At 37.6% G+C, this 27526-nt stretch overlaps 1 protein-coding gene across 6 annotated transcripts in view; it reads right to left on the bottom strand.

Moving 5' to 3' along the window:
• EYA1 (EYA transcriptional coactivator and phosphatase 1) overlaps window positions 1–27526 on the bottom strand; it is a 324046-nt gene that overhangs the window by 131271 nt on the left and 165249 nt on the right. For all 6 annotated transcript variants that reach the window (XM_029222732.1, XM_029222736.1, XM_029222735.1 and 3 more), the window contains 2 exons: window positions 22641–22690; window positions 20928–21046 (listed from right to left, as the gene is read on the bottom strand). In XM_029222732.1, the coding sequence (XP_029078565.1) occupies window positions 20928–21046; window positions 22641–22690 (169 nt within the window). The remainder of the gene's footprint in view (window positions 1–20927; window positions 21047–22640; window positions 22691–27526) is intronic.

Here is a 27526-nt window from a genome sequence, read left to right as displayed (position 1 = left end):
GACTGGTGATTTATTGTGATGGAAAATAGTTTCTGAATGAAAGCCAAACAAACAGAGACCACTGCTGGCTTTGTGGTGGCCAAGCATACACCCACCAGAAAGTTAAAAAGAATCATCTCTGGCCACCAGAACTTTACCCATCCTCACTAGCGCCATGACATTTATAAATATGCCATAGGTGATATAATAGAGCACCTTTCCAAAGCTTTGACTTTAAAAACACAACATGCTGAATTTTTTTTTTTTAAGTTTGAGAGATTTCAACTGCTGTCATGTCTGAGACCAATGATCCCATCTGAGCTATTTATCTGAAAAGAAAAATCTGAGTGACGTGCTCTCCTCTAAATAATGGTAGAACTCTTTTATCTCCGCCATACTTTTTCCTGCATTACATGACTTCAGTCTATCAGAAAATAACAACTTTTAGTCTCTTTTGCCACCACTCAAGAGTCTCTCTTTTTCCTACCACTCCAAATTTCCAATCTTCCATCTGATACTTTAGGACCTACTCATCCTTTAAAAATATTCAGAAATTCTCCTTTACCCCTTTAATCTCCCTGATCCCCTCAACAGCTTGACCTGTCCATGTACTTTAGGCCTGAGTTATACTGGGCAACTTGCTACCCTCCAGAAGTGCCACAAACTTCCATCTATCAATTTCTTTGCACTCTGGTTTTGGAGGCAAATAATCCAGCTACCTGCTATAAGACTTTGTAAAAGTTATATGATCTCTTCAACCTTAATTATCTCATATAAAATATTTTAAAAGTAATATCTACAGTGATATATACATACACACACGTGTGTGTAGGTGTATATATATATACACACACACACACACAATGGAACACTACTCAGCCATAAAACAAATAAAATCTTTCCATTTGTGACGACATGGATAGACCTTGAGGGTATTATGCTAAGTGAAACAAGTCAGAAGAGAAAGATGCCATATGATTTCACTTATATGTGGAATCTACAAAACAAAATAAACGAACAAACAAAGCAAAACTCATAAAGAGAACAGACACTCATAGATACAAAGAACAGATTGGTGGTCACCAGAGGAGTGTTGTGGGTGGGTGAGATGGGTGAAGGGGGTTAAGAAGTACAAACTTCCAGTCATAAAATAAACAAGCCATGGGGATGTAATGTACAGCATGGGGGCTACAGTCAATAATATTGTCCTGCATATTTGAAAGTTGCTAGAACGGTGCATCTTGAAATTCTCATCACAAGCAAAGAAAATACCTATATTATAGAAATGCAATAAGGATCCATAAAAACGTATGTAAAGTACCTGATACAAATAAGGCACTGAAACTATATTTATCATCATTAGTAGCAGTAGTATTATACCTACCTACCCTGAATGCCTTTCTCCTGGGGAACAGTACCAGGGAGCAATAAGGAACAGAGTTAAAATATATAATAAATAAATGAATGAATGAATAAAGGAAGGAATAAAGAGTTAAAAGCACCAGCTTTGGAATTATCAGTTGAAGTTCAATCTAGCTTTGCTATTAACAGTATGAACCTGGAAAAATTACTCAACTTCTGTGTGCCTCAGCTTCCTTCTCTATAAGTGGGGATAACATACTCACGAGAAGATTAAAAAAAACAAATGCTTAAAAAAAAACAAATGCTTAAAAATCATTCAGCACTGTGCTAGGTTCAGAGGCCATGTTTTTATAGTTACTTCTATCATTAGAGTGTCTTTATTAAAGTAATTATGAGGAATCAAAGTGTTTCTTCTGGGACAGAATCTGTTACAAACTTCACATTAAAGTTAAGCTTACCCTTTGGAAAGTAAATTAGAAGAATCTAAAGCTAAGTGACTTGTCTAAGATCAACCATTAGGGCAACTGCCTCAGGACAGCAAAAATCAAATCAAGGTAACTTGGCGGTAACTCAAGAGGAAGGACTAAATCATGATTATATTAAGTAAACCTATCTGCTAATCCCAGAGTCCTAATTTATCCCTCTCCTCCAACTCCCTTTCCGCTTTGGTAACCATAAGTTTGTTTTCTATGTCTGTGAGTCTGCTTTTGTTTTGTAAATAAGTTCATTTGTGTCATATTTTAGATTCCATGTGTAAGCGATATCATATGGTATTTGTCTCTTTCTGACTTACTTCACTTAGTATGATAATCTCTAGGTCCATCCATGTTGCTGCAAATTCTTCTGCCCATTTTTTAATTGGGTTGTTTGTTTTTTTGATGTTGTGTTGTATGAGCTGTTTATATATGTTGGCTATTAATCCCTTATGGGTCATATCATTTGCAAATATTTTCTCCCATTCAGTAGGTTGTCTTCATTTTGTCAATGGCTTCCTTTGGTGTGCAAAAGCTTTTTAGTTTAATTAGGTACCATTTGTTTATTCTTTTATTTTTATATCTTTACTGGAATATAATTGCTTTACAATGTTGTGTTAGTTTCTGCTGTACAACAAAGTGAATCAGCTATATGTATACATATATCCCCATATCTCCTCCCTCTTGAGCCTCGCTCCCACCCTCCCTATCCCACCCCTCTAGATCGTCACAAAGTACCGAGCTGATCTCCCTGTGCTATGCGGCTGCTTCCCACTAGCCATCGATTTTACATTTGGTAGTGTATATACGTCCATGCCTCTCTCTCACTTCATCCCAGCTTCCCCTTCCCCCATTGTGTCCTCAAGTCTATTCTCTACATCTGTGTCTTTATTCCTGCCCTGCTATTAGGTTCATCAGTACTGTTTCTTTAGATTCCATATATGTGCGTTAGCGTACGGTATTTGTTTTTCTCTTTCTGACTTACTTCACTCTGTATGACAGACTCTAGGTCCATCCACTTCCTACCATATATATAAAGTAGATAAACAACAAGGTCCTACTGAACAGCACAAGGTACTATATTCAATATCCTGTAATAAACCATAAGGGAAAAGAATATGACAAAGAATACGTATATATTATAACTGAATCACTTTTCTGTACAGCAGAAACTAACACAACATTGTAAATCAACTATATTTCAATTTAAAAAAATGGTCAGGACAACTAGACATTTTTCCAAAGAGGAAATGCAGATGACCAACAAGCACATGAAAAGATGCTCAACACTGCTAATCATCAGGGAAATGCAAGTCAAAACCACAGTGAGATGTCACCTCACACCTGTCAGAATGGCTATCATCAAAAAGACCACAAATAACAATGTTGGAGAAGATGTAGAGAAAAGGGAAGGCTTGTAGACTGTTGGTGGGAATGTAAACTGGTGCAGCCACTGTGGAAAACAGTATGGAGGTTTCTCAAAAAACTAAAAATAGAACTACCATATGATCCAGCAATTCCTCGGATATGTACCCAAAAAAAACGAAAACACTAATTTGAAAAGATCATGCACCCCAATGTTCACAGCAGCATTATTTATAATTGCCAAGATATGGAAGTAACCTAAGAGTCCATCAATGGATGAATGGATAAAGAAGATGTGATATATATATATATATATACACACAATAGAATGTTAGTCGTAAAAAGAATAAAATTTTGCCATTTGCAGCAACATGGATGGACTTGGAGGACATTATGCTAAGTGAAATAAGTTGGAGAAAGACAAATACTATATCACTTATATATGGAATCTAAAAAATACAACAAACTAATGAATATATCAAAAAAGAAGCAGACTTACAGATATAGAGAACAAACTAGTGGGTACCACTGGGGAGGGGGGCAGGGGCAATACAGGAGTGGGTAAGTGGGAGATACAAACAACTGGGTATAAGATAGGCTCAAGGATGTATTGTGCAACATGGGGAATATAGGCAATATTTTGTAATAACTGTAAAAGGAAAGTAACCTTTAAAAATTAAAAAAAAAAAAAAGAAAACACATACCTCAGTCATTACAATATTTCTGAAGAAACAGGCTAGTGGGAGGATGGTGAACATGGCAATTGTGATAGAGGATTCCAGGAGAAAATGTGGGCATTTCTCTCCAGCACTGCTTAGTGGCCCATGGAAAAGAGAACCCTGTATTTGTTCACCATAAATTTAACTGGAGACAGAGCTATCAGATCATTGGAGCTTGGGGACTTTAGCTATAAAGATCATCCAACGAGCCCATCATACCATGATTCCTTGCTCGTCAAGCAACTTCTCATTAAAATCTGAATGTTGCAGTCACATTATCTCCAGGAAGATGACAGACTGATCAGAGGAGATAAGCACCCAGTCCATTTGCTTAGCTATATTTCTCACTATAAATTAAGAGGGCAGTTAAAGCACATTCTCCCCCAGAGGACAGCTGTGCCTGATGGACTGGGAGCCGGCCTCTGTGTTAAGAATTTGCCCAGGGGCTTCCCTGGTGGCACAGTGGTTGAGAATCTGCCCCGTTCCCGTAGGGGACACGGGTTCGAGCCCTGGTCTGGGAGGGTCCCACATGCCACGGAGCAACTAGGCCCGTGAGCCACAACTACTGAGCCTGCACATCTGGAGCCTGTGCTCCGCAACAAGAGAGGCCACGGTAGTGAGAGGTCCACGCACCGCGATGAAGAGTGGCCCCTGCTTGCCGCAACTAGAGAAAGCCCTCGCACAGAAACGAAGACCCAACACAGCAAAAATTAATAAATAAATTAAACTCCTACTCCCAACATCTTCTTAAAAAAAAAAAAAAAAAAATTTGCCCAGGATTGCAGCAAAGGCACCAGCCTGGGTAAGCCGTAGATCCTCCCCAGGTAGTATCTAAGCTCATAACTTTTCTTCTAACTGTGACAGTACAGCTTGCCTTTGCTTGGCACACGCTTGGTCTTCCTCTCTATTTTGTTTCCTACTTCAATGCTCCAGGACTTTACAAACTCTGTTCATTATCCCTCTACTACTCTTTATGATTCCTTTCTCTCTTCTATTTCAATGAGATTTACTTTCATTCCACTTTGGTAATTAAATACTTCAGCTACACCACTTCCTAGAACTGCACTGCCTCTAAATAACACCACCTTTTACCTTTTTCATTTGCTCACTTCTGCTGGACTAGCTCTTAATCCTCCTCAGAATATCCCGTCTTTCTAAACCCCTATCCATTCTCCCACTCCAACCACACCAGCCCAGTCTGGAACCCAGAACTCCCACCCTAGAATCCCAAGTGTCACCTCATTTTTCCAAGCATCTTTTTTGCCAAGCTCCATTCTCGGGATTGGCAATCTCTTACTGTTCACTCTTCGGCTCTGTTCTGGCTGATTGAGCATAGGAGAGGAGACCACAATTCACCCGCTAACTGAATCCACTAAAATGTATGCTTTCTGTATTCTTCTGAGTCATCCTGTTGCTTGACAATTCCACCTTTCCATTTCTTCTGCCTGAAAGTTTCCATCAAGTCTTCTCTACTTTACTCAAAACTCCAAACCGCACCTTATCCCCCATCCTCTTCAGCACATGTCCTCACCAACTATTTTATAAAGAATGTAGAAGCTGCATTAAATCTTTCAATGATCTTTCTACAACATTTCCCATCTTCCCACTGATGAATCTCAATAGAGGTTTTCTTTCCTCTAGCAGCGTTTAAATTTTATACCTTTATTCTTACGCCACATCCATACCTTCTTTGCAACAATGCCCCAATATTTGATTGTTTGGTCTCAACATCTTCAATCGTTCCATCTCAAGGGACTACTTCCTTCTACTTCCCCTAATTTTAAAAACAGGCAGCAGCACTATTTACAATAGCCAGGACATGGAAGCAAACTAAATGTCCATCAACAGAGGAATGGATAAAGAAGATGTGGGACATATATACAACAGAATATAACTCTGCCATAAAAAAAGAACAAAATAATGCCATTTGCAGCAACATGGACGGACCTAGAGATTGTCATACTGAGTGAAGTAAGTCAGAATGAGAAAGACAAATATATGATATTGCTTATATGTGGAATCTAAAAAAAGGGTAAAAATGAACTTATTTACAAACCAGAAATTGAGTCACAGATGTAGAAAACAAACTTGTGGTTACTGGGGGAAAGAGGGGAGAGGGATAAATTAAGAGACTGAGATTGACATATATATAAAATAGATAACGAATAAGGACCTACTATATAGCACAGGGAACTCTACTCAATATTCTGTAATGACCTATACAGGAAGAGAATCTAAAAAAGAGTGGATATATGTATAACGGATTCACTTTGCTGTACACCTGAAACTAACACAACATTGTAAATCAACTAGACTCCAATAAAATTTTTTTTTAAATCCAATAAATAAATAAGGCAGGTCTGCCCTGATTTTAAAAAAAACTTCTCTCAAGCATGATCTACCTCTCTCCCTTCTTTCATCACTAAGTTTTCTGAAAGTTTGCCTTCAAGTCCTTAATATCTACTCTCTTTAATCCTTTGAATCATCCCTTTATAGCTACTATTTTACTAAAAGGATTTTCCTAATTGCCCGATGCAAACTTTTTCCATCCTGATTTTCCTTAATTCTTCTGTGGAGTGGGCCTTCCTCTGACACTTTTCTCATCATTGACCAACACAACACAGCAGTGTTTCCCTTTTTTAACCTGTATATGTCTTTGTCTCTGGATTTTCTTCCTTTGCCTACTCTGTGGTTCTATAATTCTACCTCCTCATCTATCTAAATTGTCCCTCACAGTTATGTCTTTCCACAATTAAAAAAAAATCTCCTTCACGTAGACAACTCTCAAATCTCTATCCACATGCACAACTTTTTCACAGGGACCAATCTTCACATTCCAATTATGCAAGGCCCTTGCCTGGATCAAGGTCAAATCAACCTGCTCAAACGCAAACTCCTCATTCTAATCCTTTGAAATGGTCATGCCACCTACTAGACAGAAAGTTTCCTTTTCACCCTGATTCCTCCCAGCAACTCTTTCCTCACATTCCATTGCCAAGTCTATCATTTCTACCATTCTAATCTTTACAACCATTTCCCCCCCTAATTTCACAGCCACTAACCTAATTACCTTATACCTCTTCTCTTGGAAAAGCTGACCAATTTGCTTTTCAGTCTCTACTCTATTTTGAGCAGAGATACTTATCTTTCCTTAGCCGAGATTTGAGCGAGTCACTCCTGGCTCTGAGGTCTAAGAGCAGGCTCTCCATTTTCTCCCAAATTAAGTTACCATTCCTTTATCGTATTCATAAGGCCCTCTATACTCTAAGACCAAGTTTTTTATACTTTTATTTTTTCCTTTCCTTGCCAGTTCTTCCATACACATTTTACATTTGTATAACAAACGGTAACTTACAAGAATAGAAGAATATTACAAAATATAAGGTCACATCTAATTGTCCTAATTTTCCTGTGTGACACTTATTATCTCCCTTTTACAGACAAAGAACCACATGTCCATATATACAGTCAACATTTAAACCAAACTGGTCTACCGAATGTTTAATGCTTCCTCAAATCCACAGTATGGCTAGTGCCTTTCCTTCTGACATTAAAGGTTCTACAAATTCCCGTCAACCAATGTCCCACCTGCTGTGTGAAGTCTTGCCTAATCTGCTACTCAGGGGTGATTCTTCTTTTCCTTGAGCTTGTACCTCATTTAGAACACATATCCTACTCAACCTCATTTTACATTTCACAGTCTTATCCGTTTGAATATATTATAAATTTCTTCATGACAGGAACTCCAGCTTTTTATATCTCTACAGAACACAGCACCATGCTTGACACATAGTTGGAACACAATATTCACTGAAGGAATGGATGAACTGACTTTAAAAAACAGATTACAACTGACTTCATACCACTAGGCATATTGCATAAGGCAATTAAACACACTGTGTATGATCAAACAGAAGATTACATTTTATTCTTCCCAAATTATCACTCTGTCAATGTATGTGCAGGTTCTTGTAAAGCCTCTCACTTACAGGACACATGCCCCTCATGTTATTTTGAGCAAAGTACTCTTTGGAGAAGATACATTCGCATAAAGGAATATCAATCATTGGAATTTTTGTATGTTTAGAGAGAACCCTTCCTGAATCAGTAAAAAGAGAGGTAAATAAGTCACAAAGATTTAATAATAATTTGTGGGGCATGATCAGCCCAAGACAAATGTTAGATATTGCTGTAAGTAAGCCTTAAAAAGCCCTTTAAAGAGATACAATTATGCTGTACAGACGACAAATAACCTATAAGACGAAAGTATAGCCATCATAGTATTAAGTTATAGCTTGGATTCAATGATAGTATCGCTCACAGATTTAATGACTGCTCAAATCATGAGGCCAAAGTGGAAATGTATGCAGTTTTTTTGGTTTTTTTTTGCGGTACGCGGGCCTCTCACTGCTGTGGCCTCTCCCGTTGCGGAGCACAGGCTCCGGACGCACAGGCTCAGCGGCCATGGCCCACGGGCCCAGCCGCTCGGCGGCATGTGGGATCTTCCCAGACCGGGGAACGAACTTGTGTCCCCTGCATCGGCAGGCGGACTCTCAACCACTGCGCCACCAGGGAAGCCCGGAAATGTATGTTTTTTTAAAATGTGTCAAATGACTCAAAAAGTGGCATCAAGGGATACCAAATGCACATGTAAACAGAATAAAATTGTTACACGAAATATGAAAGTGCAAGATAGCAATATTCCCAAATTTATATATTTTATAGATCTTATTTTAGACATATAATTGAATTAATAAATTAAAAATTATAAGCAGCCATTCAACTCTTTCTTCTTTATCTAAAAGTGTATATATATCTACCTTTGGTTAATACCCATTTGGAAAATGAGGTATCACAATCTGGAATATGATTATTCTTCCTCTAAAAATTTAAAGTCATCCTCTTTTTCTTAAAAGAGAGTAGAAAAATATTAACTCTACAAAACAGCAATACAACCTTATGAAAACCAAACCAACATACATAGACTAAACTGGAACTTAAGGGTAAACATGGCCAACAAGAAATGTTATTCAGTTTCAAAACTCATTATTCACAGAAAGTATAGCATATTGGAGTAGCCCTGTGCAATGATTCATGTCGAGGTCTGGACTAGTTGACTTTTTTTGGTAAAAGAAGTGATACTTGGTAAGTGACGGCTGCTCCGGTAAAATGTCTCCTGCGATTTCACTTTCTTTTTTTTTTTTGGCAATTCTCATTCTTGCCACACAAGCTCAGGTTTCTAACACACGAAATCTTGGCAGATCAGATGAGCCTCCATTCTGCTGCACATCTCTCCCTCAATCCAACCTATCCTTGAAACTGCTGCCAGATTCATACCTAAGACACTTGCACCCTATCAATCCCTCGCTCAGAATATTCAGTGGCTTCTCTACTGGCTCCAGGATAAAGTCCAAATTCCTTAGCCTAGTATTCAGGGTCCTCCACCTCCTAGTTTGGCTCTAGATGATTCTTCCAACCTTATCTACTATCAGTTCCTCTTCAGCCCAACTGGTCTCCTCCCGGTCTCCCAAACGATCCTACCTTTGTTCGTATTGGTCCCTCATTTAGAATGCATTCCATCCCTTCTCAACCTATTCAAATTCTACCCATTTCCCAAACACTCAGCTCAGATTCCATCTCCTTCTTGAAGCCTGGCCAGACCTCAGCAAGCTGAAGAGCTCTTTTCTCTGAACTCTGAGAGCACTTTTGTTTAGATCAGTGGCTTCTAACCTTCTTGAGAATGAAGCCCTCTTTCTAACACCAAAACATTTCAGAACCCAAATGATAGCCTATTTTTAATCTGTTGATGGAGAAAGTACCCGATGACAAAAACCTACTGTGAATTTTCAGACAAGAAAATTTATATTTTCATAAACATAACAGAACGTCCGTACGTGAAAAAGAGTTAAAGATGGATGTGGCCTATTAATTTCCTCATCCTTCCGACAGAGCTCTTCGCACAGAACTTGCTGACTTTCAGTACTAGCTCTGCAACTCCTGGGGATCTCTAAGCCACGGACTGGAAATCTCTGCCTTCATAATTTAATTGACACAACATGACCTTTCAGTTTTTGCCAAATTTTTTAAAAAGTCTTATCTCCCCCAACCAGACTGTGAGCTTTTAAAGGCAGAGGTAGTGTCATACTTCATTGTACATGTGCTGGAACCTGGCAGAGTGCTTTGTACGCAGTGAAAACTAAATAAATGTTTCTTTCCCGGGACACTTTAAGTATCTGAGGTTCACTTTTTTCACCAATATTTTATTACAAAAAATTTTCATACATACCGAAAAGTTTAAAGAATTATACAGTGAACAGCCAGAAACCTACCACCAGGATTTCACCATTAACATTTTAATCTATTTACTTTCCCACATCTATTCCTCATAAAACCACCTTATTCTACACGCATTAAAAATAAGCTGCAGACATAATATAGTTCCCCAAACACTTCAGCGCTCATATCATTAGAGTTCATATTTGTTTATGGTCCTTCTTTCTTTTAAGGAAAATATACATAATGAAACACACAAATCTTAAATGTGCCATTTGATGACGTTTAACAGATACCTACATTTAGATGCCAAAGTGGGATCTAAACATTTTTAGTGTGTTATAAGAATGGAAACATGGCACAACGGTCTGAAAAGGTTGTTCCAATTTTAAGAATTGAGTTAGCAATATAACAGTCTCCATTTATGGCATAGGCAATATTTACATAGAATTTTCATGTGGAAGAGTAGTCACTTTAAAAAAAGCTTATATATATTGAGCATTTACCACATGCCAGGCATTGTGCTAAGCACTTTATACGCAGTAGCTTATTTGCTTCTCGTGGCAACATCATGAGATATTTATTATAATTGTCACATTTGAAAGATGAGGAAACTGCAGCTTAAAGACGTTTAAAAACTAGCCTAAGGTCACACAATTCGGTTTCAAATTTCTTTGATTACCATACCTTTTATGAAACCACTGAAAAATCAAACGTTGTCCAATTAGGGTTTTATCATCCTTAATCATTCCTCTGATGGAGATCTGAACAATCAGTGAAGGGCACAGCAATAGGAAAGTCCCAGAAGAGCAGGGCATTGAACAAAAGTGTATCACTGTATGTTGCAGATTAGTGGATGGTAAAATAAACTAGTGTATGAAGATTGGAAGCAGATGAGCTGGCTTGGGTTCATAACCTCAATCGTATCAATCTGGAAAAATGGTCTACTTGCCTAAAATGTAATCAACCTACCAAATTTACATCTCAGATCATGACTTTTCCCATTCTTCACCGAATCACGGGAGCACCCAGAACTAAATCCTACCCTCACTGTGTATTAATTGAGAAAGTACTTACTGAGTACCACAGGTACTCAGAGTACCTGCAAAGGCTATTAAGAGATGTGCAGATCTCACAAGGGAAGGAAACATCTTCTCTTTCCATGGAAACACTGCAGTAGCCAGCCAGTATGCAGTAGCCATATGTTTGCTTAAAGAAATATAACATGTATTATTCTTTAATAATAGCTGCTATTCTTTGAGCATGTAGTATGGCAGTGACTGTGCTGAGCATTTTAGGTCTGTCCCTGCCTTTAAAGAACCTTGAGCCTCCACTAGATGAAATACACCCAGTGGAAAAGGTATAACCCCCATTTTACAGTGGGGAAAGCAGAGGCTCACAGATCATATATGATAATAACAATAACAACAAAAACAGCCAATGGATATTAAGTATTTCCTAGGAGTCAGACTGTTGTAAGTGCTTTACCCACTCATTTAACTATCCTCACACCCCTACAGGTCAGTACTATTATTCTCTTCATTTTACAGACCAGGAAGCAGAGATAAAGGGCATCACACTTGCTAACTGGTAAGGGGCAGGGCTAGTATCCTGGCTTCCTAGCCTTCCCCCAACTCCCTGCTCTGGTGTCTCTCAAAACCCACATGTCAGTTACATTGTTAAACTGACCTTTTTTTTTTTTTTGCAGTACACGGGCCTCTCACTGTTGTGGCCTCTCCCGTTGCAGAGCACAGGCTCTGGACACGCAGGCTTAGTGGCCACGGCTCACGGGCCTAGCCGCTCCGCAGCATGTGGGATCTTCCCGGACCGGGGCACAAACCCGTGTCCCCTGCATCAGCAGGCGGACTCTCAACCACTGCGCCACCAGCGAAGCCCTAAACTGACCTTTTTAAGCCCAGGTTAGTCTGACTGCAAAACCCACCCTCTCACGATCATGCAATACTGCTCTGATATATTTTTCATATTATCCATTCTCTGCTTTCCTTAAGGCAAGTATCAGATAGAAATTTGTGCTGAAAAAATAATATATAAATAAGTACATGATTTTAGATAAAAATGCCCTCATAACTTCTCACCTGGAGTCTTTTCTCCCCACCTACCACCTGTTGAATAGAGTTTCAAAGTACTACCTAAGTGTATTTGCAAGACACAGACTCTATCACATCACTCTTCTGTTTGCAAGCCTTCAGGTCACCCAGTTCCTTCAGGATTGAATCCAAACTCCTGAACCTGGTACATAAGGCCATTCATCATCTGTGTGCCATGTCTCTCAACACCCCCCTGCCCGCGCCCCCCCCACAGCCCCCGGGATTAGGGATGGCTTTGCTACACCTGAATAATCCATGGCCTCCCTTTCTGCCCTTCTGGCTTGGCATCCAGTGGTTTTCTACCTCTCCTTCAAGATTCAGTTTAAGCATTACCAGTGTGCAGAAACCATCCCTAGATCACCTCAGTCATGATTAGGCATCCCTCCTCCTCTGGAGAATACAGCCCTGAGCATCAAGTATGGTGGTCATCTGATTATTGGTCTGCCAATCACAGTAGACCATGAACTTCTCCTTGGCAAGAATGGTATTTGGTAAATTTCTAGATACAATAACTATTTCTTGAATTAACAAGGCAATAGTGGATATATAGCACGATATATATTCTTACATGATATGTATATTCTTTTCACTGCGGTGCATATACATCCTTGCTCCTGCAATTTTTCCCCACCTTAAAAATGTTGACCTCCAATCGTGACTCCTTACCATCTATGTAAGGATACTAAACCTAAGTGTGCTAACTGCTTGATCTTTTTATCATTCAGCTGTTTCTTGGACTATGTGAAAGTGAATTCATCGTTGCTGAATAATACTGAGTCCAAGTGGAAGTTTCCATTTATAAAACAGTTAGTTAGTACATATCAAATGCAAGTTAGTTCCTGTGGAGCAAATTCAAACTCAGCAGCAATGCTGACTGCGGATGTTCTCTGGATGGACGGCCTATGGCTACTGTAGGAATTGGTCTGTACAATGACCATTTTCAAAAATTTGCAAAATGGGCTTTAGCTACTTGTTGAATCTGTTAATGCTTTGTAAATAAAATTAGTGAGCCTTCTCTTGGAATCATTCACCTGCATTATTTACGTAGTAATATGCAATAACAAATATTTGTTGACTGTTTTCAGAGCCAAGCCTTCTGCCATCTGCTAAGGACACGACAGTGAACAGACTTATCCCTGCCTTAGGGACCCTTGAGCCTCTACTAGGTGAAATACACATATAAATGGAAGCTGTAGTTCCTTCAACGGGTAATAATCTTAGATAAAGTAACATAAAAACTTCTTAAGGCAGGTTAAGTATTTCAGTAAGTGCTAAGTTTTTAGGCTATTAGGAAGTCCTTTTTTTTTTTTTTGAGTGTAAAGGATGCAGGCTTTAAAATGAGCCTGACATGCCTTTGAATCTCTTTTCCAACACAGATAATATGCTGTGGAAGCATAGAATAATCACTTAAACTCTTTAAAATGAGGTGCAGAAAAGCTACCCTAACTTTTGTTAGGATAAAATAAGGTAGGTGGAGGGAATAAAAGACATCCTTAAATAGACAGTAAGAACTTAGTCTATTCAGTTCATAGCCCTTATTTTGCTAAAACAGTATTCTCCCCACACAAAGTTCCCCTTATCAGTAATAGATGCAGTGATAAAACAAGGAAATATTTTAGATTTTGATTTAGATTAATCTTATGAAAGAAAAAATGTCTCTGTTGTATATTACAGGGAGCACTTTAAAATACATCCTTGGAATGTGTCTGGTAGAGTTCACCCACCTTTTTCAGTGTAATGGGATACTGGAGGCATGAAATAGAACTGAAAAACCTGCAAACCCAGCAAACTATCTTGTACATAATCATAGTAAGCTTTTAGTTATCAACTACTTGGCCGTCCTAAAGCTTAACGTAAATCCTCGATTAGCTTCTCAAAATTTATGTTCTCTTTTAGTAAAGGCAATATTTTAGCAGTCTTTGACGATGTCTATGTGACAGATGACTTCTTCCTACCCAAAGTGAAAAGGGAAAAATAGAAAATTTACAATTATGTATATATTCTTTCTATTATATTGTAAGTTTGGAGGCAAAAAGAAGAGAATGAATTATTCTTGGACCTTATTCCAAGTAAGCAAGGTGAGAATAAGCGCGCACGCATGCACGCACACACACACCACTTTTATCTATATACTGCTCACCCCAAAACATCCCTGGGCAACCTAAGAAATTAGGAATTACTTAAATCAGGGAATTCATGACCAAAGCGATAAGGATTGGCCTAAATACTGGCACTCACTAAAGGTCTGCACATCCCTCTGGGGGAAACCAAAGTTTCTCCCAGAGATAGGATGTCCTTAGGAAGTTATACATACTTCTGTTCCAATGAAAGTTCTGGCCCAGCTAGGGGAGAGGTGCCCCAGAACTGTAATTCTCTGAACTATTAGACATTGGGAGTAGATGAAAACTGTCTACATCGAGTCGTTAGTTTATCAAGAAGCCTGGCCCTCTAGAAACTCTGAGCCTAGTTTCAGGCAGTATTATAGTTCCTCTTCTTACTGTGAAAGATACAGTTAGTGATATGTAACTGGCTAGAGTATGTTTGCCAACCTGCAAGCCCTACACATGCCAACCCTCTATTCCTCCCACTTGACCTCTTCCACTCCCTGTCATTCTCTCTCCTCCTGTTCCTAGAAGGTAGCACGCATGTTCCCAACCTATGGCTTTGGAAACTGCTCTTCCTATGGAGCCCCCAACAAATGCCATTTAAGCTTCTTCTTTGAGTTTTGCTTGGTTACTATAACCTGGTTCTTAAAGTCAAGAGAAATGTGACCAAATTCATCACCCACTTCAAAATATTTTCTGAGGCCAAAAAGACTTACCCTGAGCAGTAGCAAAACTGCAACCACTTTTAAAATTTCACAGTAATACTGCTTCAATCCAAATGTGCATATAATAATGACTATTATAATGAAAAGCAGAGATGACTTCCCAACTCCGTTTGATCCCAGAGAGGCTTAACATAGATGGACGGCTGGTGGAATTATAATTAAGTCTAAAGCTTTGAAAATGAAAACTAGTAAGAGACAATCCCCTAGAAGTTAACCTATTGATGCAATATGCTATGTGCACACGACACAAGGAAGAAATCTCACACACTCATGCACAAAAGAACTTAAAAACCAGAGTATGACTACCCTGGGGAGTTGTCCTTATAATGAAGTCCTTTTGTCATCAAAGCCTTTGCCATTGGTCCTTTTACAGCTCTGCTGTTTGCTAGAGAATAGTGTTCTCCAGTCATGAGGACAGTGGAGGTACCAACGTTTAGTACGAAGGTATTAGAAAAGGTATTGGCAGATGATGGAATCATGTATTCTCTCCCTAGAGTGATACAGTGATTTGAAAACCCAGGCTCTGGACTCGAACAGAACTTGATTCAAATACCAGGTCAGATACCAGTGGTACCAATTACAAATCATGTGTCTTTCAACTTGGCATTTAACTTTCAGAGACTCAGTTTTATTGTACATGAAACAATAATGGTACTCTAGAAGGGGCTATTATTTACATATGGTCTAGAAATTCACAGAGCACTTAGTAAGTTCCTAGTGTGTTACAAGTTTTACTTATCATCCTCACAGCAAGCCTGATGTAAGACCTGCTGTTATCCCCACTGTACAGATGAGACTAAGCCACACAGAAGTTAACGTGCCTGAGCTCACACAGCCAGCAAAAGGAGCTGGGATTCAAACCCAGTGTCTCAACCACTATGCTGGCGATCTCAAAGGATTTTCTGAAGACTAAAGAAATGCATCATAGAGAATGGTCAGCTTAGTGACTAATGAGTTATTCTTAAAAATTAGCTATTATTTTCATTAACTACCAACAGGCATGTGAAAATTATTCTCATACACTGTATACGCAAACATTAAATCCTAACAAATTATTTTTTTCATCCTTTCACAGCTTTTGCTAAAGAACAATTTAAAAGAGGCCAATTCTGTGGCTACAGACAGACTCTAAAAATGTCACTTAGAAACTCCTTTACTCACAATGTCCCTTCATCTTCCAGAAACTAAATCATGTGCAGAATGTAAACAACAATAAAATTAGATTACCGTTTTTTCTACTGACAACAGAAAATTTGACCGCAAATATATAAATATAGCTCTTAAAATGTAGCCTCAAACCATAATGTTATACACATTCACTCCAGTTTACATATTTTTCGTAAGTAAGAGTTCTTAAAAATACTCTAGTTGGATATAACTGTATTTTACGAAATTAAAATTACAGTGAGGAAAACAAATTCAAGATACTGACAATTTGTTTGCATTCTAAGCTTTGTAGAAAGGATAAAGCAACTTTCAAATAACTTCTGATAATAGAAATTTGTAAAATTGAATTAACCTATCAGCCTAAAATATGGAATACACAACTAAATCAGTCTTAAAATGCAGAAAATTTAGCCACCTAATCCAAGATTGCATCTCTTATCATCTGGGAAATCTGATATACCAATTCAAAATTACTACTTGAATTACCATCAGAATCCCTGAAACCCTATTTGTAGTGAAGATTCCAATTGCGTCTGGTTTTATGTCACTTCAAGACAAATTCCTCTGCTTTAAGACAAGTTTAGCCTCTTCTTGAGTTTGCCTCTAAATTTACAATCAAGAAAACTCAGAATGAGAGCTTTGAGTTCTGCTTGCTCACAACTCCTTTTTGCCCTTCACCACTCCTCACCCCTAGACAACCAAAAATAAACACTCACACTAGCAATATATGAACTGACCAATCTTATGCTCCCGTGGATTTAAGACAAGCAGAAAAAACAAAGATGGAAAGAATCACTGCTTTGCAAACAAGGCCTTAATTAGGTACGTAAATAAAAATCCTTTTACTGCTGGAGCCCTAGGTCCTTCTGAAGAAACGTTTCCCAACTACGTCTCACACTGACACAACACAAACGTCAACACGCAGCCTCTACCAAAGAGAGGCCGGAACGTATACCTACACATTGGAAATCCTCTCAGGTCCGACACTCATATTTATCTAATAGGAGTATCACCACCCAAGAGCCTATGTCTTAAAAATTAAGCTTTAATAATCTAATAAATTCCTCTTCCGTTCTGTCCCGAAAGACGAAAAGACTAGAAGAAAACAGTTATAAAAGGAAAGCCACCACTGATGTTTCCATAACCATTCCATCAGTCTCTCCAGGTCAAGCTTTAATTGTTGAACAGTAATCTAAAATAGTTATTAACTCATCTGGAAACATATCACTTCTAACAGTGCTTTTCTTAATGCAAGTCAAGCATTCATTTATGCTATTTTGTATTTTTGCCTCTTTATGTTTTCTAGTTCAAAGATTTATAAACTGGGTGAAACCCACAGTTCACTGCAACAATAAAAATTCACAGAGAGGTTGGAATAGAATATACAAATATGAAGAGTTGAAACTTTTGAAATCTGAAACATTCAAACAACGAATCTCACTAAAGAACATTTCAACTAGGAAGGAGAAAAGCACAATATGTGAGGCTACAGCTCAGTGTCTTTCTGTCTTTATCCCTTAGATGAACCATGAAAATAGGCACTAGCCTGTGAGGACAGAACCTACAAACACTGAGTTTTATGATAATTTGGCAGCCAACTTAAGAAGAAACTTAATATTCTCTGCCTCTCCACTCCATTCCCTTCTTGTTTGTTCTTCAGATGAAGTTATGGTTTTTGATACAGGAGATTTTCATGTTTTCTTAGCCTCATGATAGGAACAAGTGGTTGCAGGAAATAAAAAATGGCTCCGGTGAGAGAAGACAACCTATCTAAGTGGGTGAAGGGCCAACAACTACATAAACTCAATGGAAGTTTTGTTGACCTAATTAAGGAGACTCATTGCAACTGGGCTGCAATAAAGTCACTTAAATATCCATCATGGCGGGGATAGCTAGAAATACTTGTTATGGACTTAGGGGAGGTGATTGATATTTTAAACACTCTTTAAAAAGTTAAGGGATTTCTTGTTTTTTTCATTCCTCTAATTCATTGGTAAATGCTGCTGGTTTCAAAATAAATAAGATTTCAAAGAAGGAATAGGAAAATCTATAATGATTCTATTCCAGGAAAGCTTGTCAGCCACTGTGAATTCACTGACTTTTAAGCTGAACTCCTCTAGTGGTGACTGAGAGAAAAGACACAAATGCCTTATGCAACATGTAAGCAGCATGATAAATTGATTCACAAACTTAATAATAACCCAGAACTTTCTGATATCGTTTGCATCTGAACAGACATGTAGCATAGATGGTGAAGAAAGTTTGGGTCCATGTTTTCAAACTGTACACTAAAGTAAAACTGATGCCCCAGTCGACTGACTAAAATTTCATGTATTCTTTGGATAATTTACACTGATATCTTCTCACTTCACTTTCTACCATAACCTTTGCAAAGTATACCAGTAAAGAATGCCCGAAAACAGAGTGAGGTGAGTAACTGGGTACCTGTCTGAAATAGGTCTAAAGAAAAACCATTTCTAAGCCATAAGATAACTAAGTTTTTTTTTTTTTTTTTTTTTTTAGGAGAGAAATAATTTCTAAGTATTTCCCAAATTGATGGTTCAGCAGATTACGCAGTTATCTAAAACATTTTCTTAGTTTGGATTTATTTTAGTTGCGCAAAAATCTGATCAAGTACATGTTACTGAATACAAACATGACATCAAGCTATGAAATATAAATATTCAGAAATAGTATCATTTCACATGTCCTTAAAAAGCAAACCACACATCACTCACACAAAGCCATCCAAGGGGGCAGTCTCCAACACGTACTCTGTTTCAACACTGCCTGGTTCTTTTTTTGTAGGAGTTGATTTGCCAGTAAAACGATGACAAAATGAAAACACCTTACCCCTATTTCATTTCTTCATATATAAGAAAATTAACTCAATTTCATAATTACTCCTACCAATATGTATTGGTCTATTCTATAAATCAAAACAATTTAACATACTTAGAGCTTCTTTTTTTTTTTTAAGTTACTTTAAATGATTGTCTTATTTGGACTTCACGGTGATGAGAATGACTGTTACAGGTTTCCACCTCTGGTCCCCTGATGCTGCCCTCAGCGGCCGCCCTGCACGCTGACACTGGCATGGGGCCTACCGGTCCAGGGCCCTGCAGTGGTCTGTGTGTCTGTGCACACACCCGGTCCAGTCCACACTGCAGCAGCTGCCATGCTCACACCTGAAGCCAAATTCCAAAGGAGAGGAAAAAAGGACTGCTGGTTTTTATTTCATCTGCTCTATAAAATCTTCCTAAATGCTAGAATGACTTTCCTATACATAACTGAAATTTCTTTTTGATTGCCTATGGAAATGGGCAGAAAAGAGTTTCACATGTAAAGGAACCTTTTTCAGAGATTTTTTTTGCCAGGTCAGCAAAGTTTCTACTTTTGACAGGGACCATTTTCCATAAATGAAGGTATTTACTCAAAAAGGAAAATACAGACTACTTACATGTAAAAACAATCACTGGGGCTGTAAAAGTTATCTCCTATCAGAAACAACTGATTTTATATTGTATCCATTACCAGAAATTTCACATCATTATCAGTTTCAAAAGGCTTCCCTCACACATACTGGAATATTGCACCAAACGAACAATTTTATGGCATTTGGGGGTTTTTTCGTTGTTGTTTTTAAGAACTATGATAAAAGATCATCATGGTGATTGAGAAATGACAGTTAAGGGTTTTGTTTATGGATGGAACTCTAATGTAGGTAATTCATCAAACTTCTAGTGAAACTTATGTTCTAAGTTCATCAAGGTCCTAAGGCTTAGGAAGGAATAAATAAGCAAAAATATCATCTGTGAAGAAGGAATATTTCAATAGGCTAAAGTAGAAATAAATACAATGCAATATGTAACATACCCTTCTATGAAGTTTAAAAAATATGTATAGTACCTAAATAAACGTGCACGACAGCTAACGATACATACAAATAGCTTTATCTATATGTTTGGACTTAGGTATATATGGATTAAAGTAGGCGTTCCTATTTACATAAAATTTACATAAATATTCATATGTATTAATTACACAAAAATCATTGTAATAGTACTATGTTTGAAGTATATACTTAATCTTTAAGAAAGTAAATGAATTTCATGTTATCTTCCAAGTAAGGTCGTATATTTGTAAACAATAAGTATTTTTTTTTACTTCTTTATATTTCAGTGGCCAAAGCCACAAGAACATTAGGCACACAGATTCTTTTATTGATATTTAGAGACAATCCAGTCTAATGTTGCCTTGAAACAAATTTGGTTATATTTAGTAACAAAGGGAAAGTAAAATAAAGGAAATAATCCAAATTTTCATGGCTCATAGAGCAAAACTATTGCAGATTGATACTGTGCTGTGGAGAACGATCAACAAGAAGAAAAAACACACTCAAAGCTTAAATATGTCATGCATACATATGCATCTATGTGAAATAAAACCAGTCTGTGTAATGTCATAATAACCTGGTAACATGCAGTCCCTAAGTAAGGGTGGATACTGATTCGTAAGTCAAATTACCTAAACAAGAAATAAAACAGTGGTTTCATGGATTTGACAACTGAAATCATAACCACCTAGTAACACAGTGTATACTGATGAAGAAACAAGGTGCAAAGTAAACAGTGAGAAGGCAGACACTCACCTTCGGTGCCATTGGGAGTCATGGAATTACTATTTATATGAGAGTTATCGAGTTTGGGGGATTCACTACTACCACTCAGACGGCTATGCGGGCTGGTTAGATCCTGCATTTCCATAGACCTAAAGACAAGAAGCCTTCCGTTTGACAGATGTACCAAATTCATAACCCCACTATTTAATGCGCTAACGACTTGACACCTTCTTTGAAACACATTCGCACAAAAGTCCCATTGTATCTATCTTCTTCGACTCAAAATAGTTTGTCTTACGTTATGAAAGGATGGCTGAAGTGAAAATGTAATGTGTACTATTACAAGATGTCACTGGCCTTACCTATTCAGCCAAACATTCATATAGAGTTTTTTTTTAATCTCTTTTTCTCTCCTCCGATAGCTCATCAAGTCCCAAGATCTAATGAGACAATTCCATCTATTTTTATTATCAAAGAAAACAGACCATCATGCTTTTCTTTTTAGGTGGGAAAAAAACCCCAAGGCATTATTTTTCTAAAAGACGAAAGTGTAAAATTGGAAAAAAAAATCACTTTTCTATGGAATCTCTTTCATCTAATAAATTAGCACTAGGTACTCCCTTATAATTTACCGCCCAATTGTAATTTAATGGGTCTCCAAACCAAATACCACACTTGAAGCCTATAGTCCAGTGACAGGGAATGAGTTGTCCCTGATGCATGTGTTTACTCTGGTAAACTGCTTAATTGTTCCTCTGTCTCCCTTGAAACAAATGCAGCATTAAAACATCCTGATGTCGGCTCACTTGTTTGCTTTGTGGATTACATACAGCCTGCCCAAGTGAGGAGGGAGCAGGCCAGCAAACAGTGAGCCCCCAGCAACATGAGTAGTCAGAATACCTCAGCTGTCACCCACTCAGGGAAATAAGAACAATGCCACTTCCCTGCTCAAATTGGGCATTTTTACAACACAAAACCAGCGAAATCCCCCCAAAAGTTCTTCCACTCGGCAGTTGCGTATGCCCTACAGGGTACAGAAGCCACTACTCATGTTCACAATTTCAGAGCCATTCACTTATATTGCATCTTTTCCTAATGAAGAGAGGCGAGCATTTGTTTAAAGTGACTAAAAACACACCTAGATACCGTTCTGTTTTCTGACAGCCAAGTGTTTGAAAGTCTAAGACCCATTCACTTTATTTTAAACTTTGTGTTTTTCTAAAAAAAAAAAAAAAAAGGAGGGGGGTTAATAGGTATGAAGCTAAGACTGTCTGCTCATCCCGCCAGGCCAATAAAAGCTACAGTCATTTTAATTTGGAGGCTGCACTTAAACTGACTGTAAACGTCAGTGTTTAAAACGGCTTAACATGAACCGTTTTACTTCCAAAGTGAGTTTTGACTTCCCCAAGTCTTCTGGATTCAAATGGGAAATGGCTTAAAATCCAATTTTTCTCCCCTAATTCTCATGACACATTCACAGTTTTCCTAACCCCAGAAACTAGAACCCCTAATCATTTTCAAACCCAGGATCCTCTTCCCTTTCTACATATTTAACAATTTTTTACAGGCACACACACACACACACACACACACACACACACACACACACACACACACAAATGGTTAAGTAATTTCCAACCAAGGCTATTAATAGAAATAATTAAGAAATACTAGACAAAAATAGATGGGGGGGGTCACAGAAAGGTAATCTCCCCAAATGTCAAATATCAACGATATCCTTACCTGCAACTTGAGGAAACAGCAACATCTGAACTGGTTTGAGATGTTTGCACCTGTGATCAGGGGTAAAAAATTAGAAGCTGTTGTTACTCTGCTTCAGTGTCAGTTCTTAATTATACAGAGCACGTGGCTCAGGACTACAATGCTCTCTTTTAACCAAAAGAGAAAAAGGAGGATACTGCAGCGGTGAAAGGCATATTGTCTTTAAGTTGAGGTCTCCACTGTTGTTTCCTCCTCCAGGTCTGCCCTCCTCCTCCCCTTGTTAGGGGGGGGAAGGCAGCCAAATGACGGGATAGTGATTCATCACTGGCCTATGACAGCTGCAAACGGGATTACCCCTCCCCCAATCAACATGCAAAGCAGCCTTATTCAGGCAGCTTGGACAAGGTGCTTGGAAAAAAAAATAGCTATTAGCAAAATGAGTGTGTTTCACAGCAGTAGTTCAAGCATTAACCCTCCAGCATCCTCAGAAGATCTTTCATCTTCTGCTATCACCAGCTGAAATAGAGTTCCCGCCCATGCCTTTGACACCTGACAGTTCTTATCCTTATCGGGATGGTTTTCTCCTATATTTACTATTGAACATTCACCAAAACGGCTTCTCGGCCACTTTTCAGGCAGTGCCGGACTCAACGAGAAATAGCAAAGGCAAGTTCTCCTCCCCAAAGTCCCATCGTGGAGCAATGTGCTCATGTACCCAAGCAAATTGAAAATTCAGTGAATGTTTAAATTCAGGGAAATCCACCACTGCCTGGTGAAACAGCAAAAGCCGTTCGCTTTTGGCTTAATTTTCCACCTTTTAAACCAGGAGAGAGAATGGATAGTTGAATAATCAATTCAGTGTCTCAGCTGGCCAGAGCTCTGGTCTCTTTTGTCTCCAGATGAATCTGTATTTGGCATTTCACTGAACAGCTAACTTAGCTTGCAGGCTTTGCTAGTCACTGCCCTTCGTCCAGAGACAGCAAAACTGTCAGCAGGTGATAAGCTCAGGTGAGGGTGGGCTGCTGGCCCACAAGCTCAGGCTAACGCCTGCCTCGGAGGTAAAGGGAATTCTGCATAACGTTTAAAATGACTCAGAATTCCAAATCTTTGATGTGTATTTTCATTCAACCGGAACAGACATCAATTAGGGTTACAAAGGGTTACAAAGATGAAGAAACTGAAGCATCTCAAATGGCATTAAAGTTATCCAGCCAAGCATCTTCTGTTGAGTCCTGTTATTTTTTAATTATGATTTATGAAATTAAAAAGTACTACCTTTTTGGCAAGAATAAAGCATCGTTAAAGTCTAAATATCTTGGTATAATGTTACACGAAATTTCTAGGTATACTTTTCTAAAATATGTGCAGGATGAAAAATAATTTTAAAGAGATGCCTGAGTACTCAATAAAAGTTTCATTTTAATGCCTACAGATAGGTCACTTGGTGATAACTGGCTTCTGATATGTTTTTTGAAATTAATGTTCTCACACAAGATTAAATGTTTTCCTTTAGAAACTGCAGTGATATACCTCAAGGGTAAATTTCCTTTTTTTTCTTTTTTCCACTTTTATACACCTGGAATAAATTATAGGTGAGAACTAACTTAATTTTAAGAACTCTCTTGGCTTAATTATGTGAAAGAGTATGTAAAACATACTTTCTGTTACATATTAAAATACATTCCTATTTTAACCTTGGCTAGATAGTATCATCTTAAAAACCTAATTTTAGTTTCCTTGTATACTTTGATTATATTTATATTTGAGGTTTAACCTATCCTATTTAATTGCAAAGTCAATCTGTTATTTAAAAAAATGAACTTCAAAATAAGAATCATTCTAACACGCTTTCTCACTGAAAAAAATGCATTTTCACAACAACGTACTTTTTTTTTTAGGCTGGCTGGACTCAGTCTCTACTGTACTTCGTACACTACAATTTTTGAACCCATATCCATGATCTTCATTTCATTAAGTATACATCAGATATATTCTTTTGTGTCTCAAGGATTAGTTAAACCATGTGTTGTGTGTTACTGTTTTTAAAAATGACTCTTTAATCAAAATAACTTTAAAACAACTAATCCTCACTTAGGCTGGTCAGCTGAATCCACATCGTGGTCCAGGAAAAATAAATCTACTCTCAAGAATGCGAATGCAGACAACAATTAGACACAGATGTGAGCAAAATTAGTTACAGTTTACAAAATGCTACACTTCACATGCTTTTAGTTTTTTATGTGTAGTACAAGATTACAGTGCAGTAAGAAAACATACTCTTGTAATGACTTATCTAAAAAGAACACCTATTTCTGATTGGCGTTAGTTTTCTCTTATGTTTGCCAATATCTCTGGAAGGTTCTAGGTTTTCAAGGTCTAAAAACATAATGTGCTGCAAAAATAATTAATTAGGCGCCTTTCCATTCAAAGAGAAAACAAAATATTTCATGGTTTTCAGAAAAATGCTGTTAGGCATTCAGTAAGCTCATATTCTCTGCCTTACATCCATAAACCTAGTATGTTTCTTGTCTCCTCCTAATCTGGTATTTTTAATTCAAATGCTCCTAGGAGTGCAAAAATATTTCCCATAACATTATAAATGGTCATCTTAGATTACAATGAAGTCATTTCACTTTAATGCTTTTTAAAACTCTTTGTAGAGAATACCCAGTGTAGCGTACTGACAGAGTTGTGAAAATACAGAGGAAAAAAGAGAGCAGAGCTTCTTAGAATTTCAATTCAAGGATCCGCAACTAGTAACTTTGACTTCTGATTAGTTAATGAGGTCTTTTAAGTTTGCCTTTTTTCTAATTAAATTTCTAATTCTTCACAGATGTAACTTTTGTTGATGTTCAATTTGTCTCTCTCATTTTGTTAAACCTCACATAGTACTTCGCCAATCCATTGAATAGCCACATTAAATCTGTTAATACCATGCTCTTCAACCCCAGAAATTATTTCCAGAAGGCAAGCTTGCTTTGAGAGATCACCAAACAAGACTTAAGGTACACATTTTATCACATTTTTCCCTACCACAGAGCTCAGGATGCAGAGCAAAATTCATGACTTTCGCACTGTTTATTATACTTTGCTAAATTACAAATCAAAAGCATCTGACAGAAGATCATGTATGAAGCCAAAAAGTTAATAATGTTCTGTGAAAAGTAAACTGTAAATGGAAAGGGGTTCTAAATCTCAGCGGCAGAGAGCAAATAAAATGTAGGTACTTGTTTAAATTATGGGTTTTCCATTGGCTTTTTTGCTTGCTAGAAGCAATTTTTATAAAATGACTATAATTTTAAACTTTTTTTTCAAACTCAAAAGAAATTTTCAAAGTGAAAGTACTGAACTTATCTAAATAAATAGAGTTGGCAGGCGAGCTAGTTTTGCCCAACCACAGATCAACCTGAGTACTCCCAAATTTGAAAGACAATGGCAATTTTCTAATCAGAGTGTATTTTATAGGAAAGAAAATGTGCCGTAGGCAGAAGCCTGCTTTTAAATCACAATATATCCTTGCTAAAATGTTCCTCAATCAACATTTCCAACGATGGTGTCAATGATCTAATAAAAATCTAAACCTAAAATTAAAATGAACTTCCAGGAAGAGGTAGATGTCGTTTCAGTGTTAACAATTACCTCCTTCTTTATCAGACTCCATAAAATGAATTCTTTAATACCCTTACTGATTTTAAACGTAATATACTGTATCACTTTTTAAAGTATCTTGTTTAAAGAAAATGACAAAACAGAGTCCCCAGGAAAACAAAAACAAGTATGTGAAGGACACTGATTCTACCTATAGACTTGATGGATTGTTTTCAAAATTAGCATTTATTTAAGATGTTGAATGTAATACTTTCGATAGCTGATTAAATGGAAGGGGCTTTATTCTCACTGAGAGTGTTTTTCTCCCCAAGGTATTCTTACAAAATAAATTTTCGAATTCAAGAGGAAATTTTCTTTTGAGAAAATCATTTATTATGTCTACCAAACTCCCAGAGCTGTTGACTTCCCTTTGGCATTCTAAAACTGAACAGTGGCTCAGTTAGGCTGCTCTGTCACCGCGAAGAATTTTCAGGATTGAAAATCCACGGCTGTTTGCTCACTTACTGAACACTTTGGGCCTTAGGAGAACTCAAGCAGCGAGAAAGTCAAATATCAAATATTTGATAATGCAAAAAAGCATGACTATTCGTGTGTGCATGTCTTCAAATCCCAAACGGTGGGCGAAGAGACCCACACGCCTAAAATAAAACCTACTAGGAGAGACACATCAAGAAAACAACCCCCAGCCTATAAAACTACACTATGTGCTTAACTAGCGACTTTTTGTATCCCTTGTCATTTTAAGAAATGAAACATAAAAACACTTGTCTACATTCAGTGACAGCTCTGAATTTACTGAATTCGTGCAAAAGCTGTGCTTAAATGTTTCAAAAACTCCTCCCAAGAAATATAACCCCATGAGTCATTAGCAATTCATATACTGATTTTGAATGACAAATATTTTAAGTGGTAATTCAAAAGTTTAAGAACCTTGTTTTTAATTTCAAGGTCCATTCAAGTCCTGTTAAATGTCAATAAGTGAGAAATATATTAATTTGGCAAATGTTTATTATTTCACCTTTTGAAGATGAGCCCTTTAATATAATGTTTGGGAAATTTGTTTATTGAAACGAAAGGATTTCCTTCCTTAAAAAGTGGTTTCAATTTATTTTTGTTATCTGTTGTCCTTTGAAAATGTTAATTCCTTCCTCCTTTTCTCCAATCCCACTAAAATGTATAGGAAAAGTTATCTGTGTGTTGCAATGGATATAGACAGATACCGCTTTAATCAATATCACACAGTAATAGTTGAGGTTTGTGCAGAAAAGAGATATGAAGTGATCTCCCTACAAGAATAT

This window comes from Monodon monoceros, unplaced genomic scaffold (assembly GCF_005190385.1).
Source record: "Monodon monoceros isolate NGI ecotype Baffin Bay Population unplaced genomic scaffold, NGI_Narwhal_1 Super_Scaffold_14, whole genome shotgun sequence".
Lineage (NCBI taxonomy): Eukaryota > Metazoa > Chordata > Mammalia > Artiodactyla > Monodontidae > Monodon > Monodon monoceros.
Note: the sequence above shows the minus strand (reverse complement) of the source record. Positions and strands in the feature narration are given on the sequence as shown.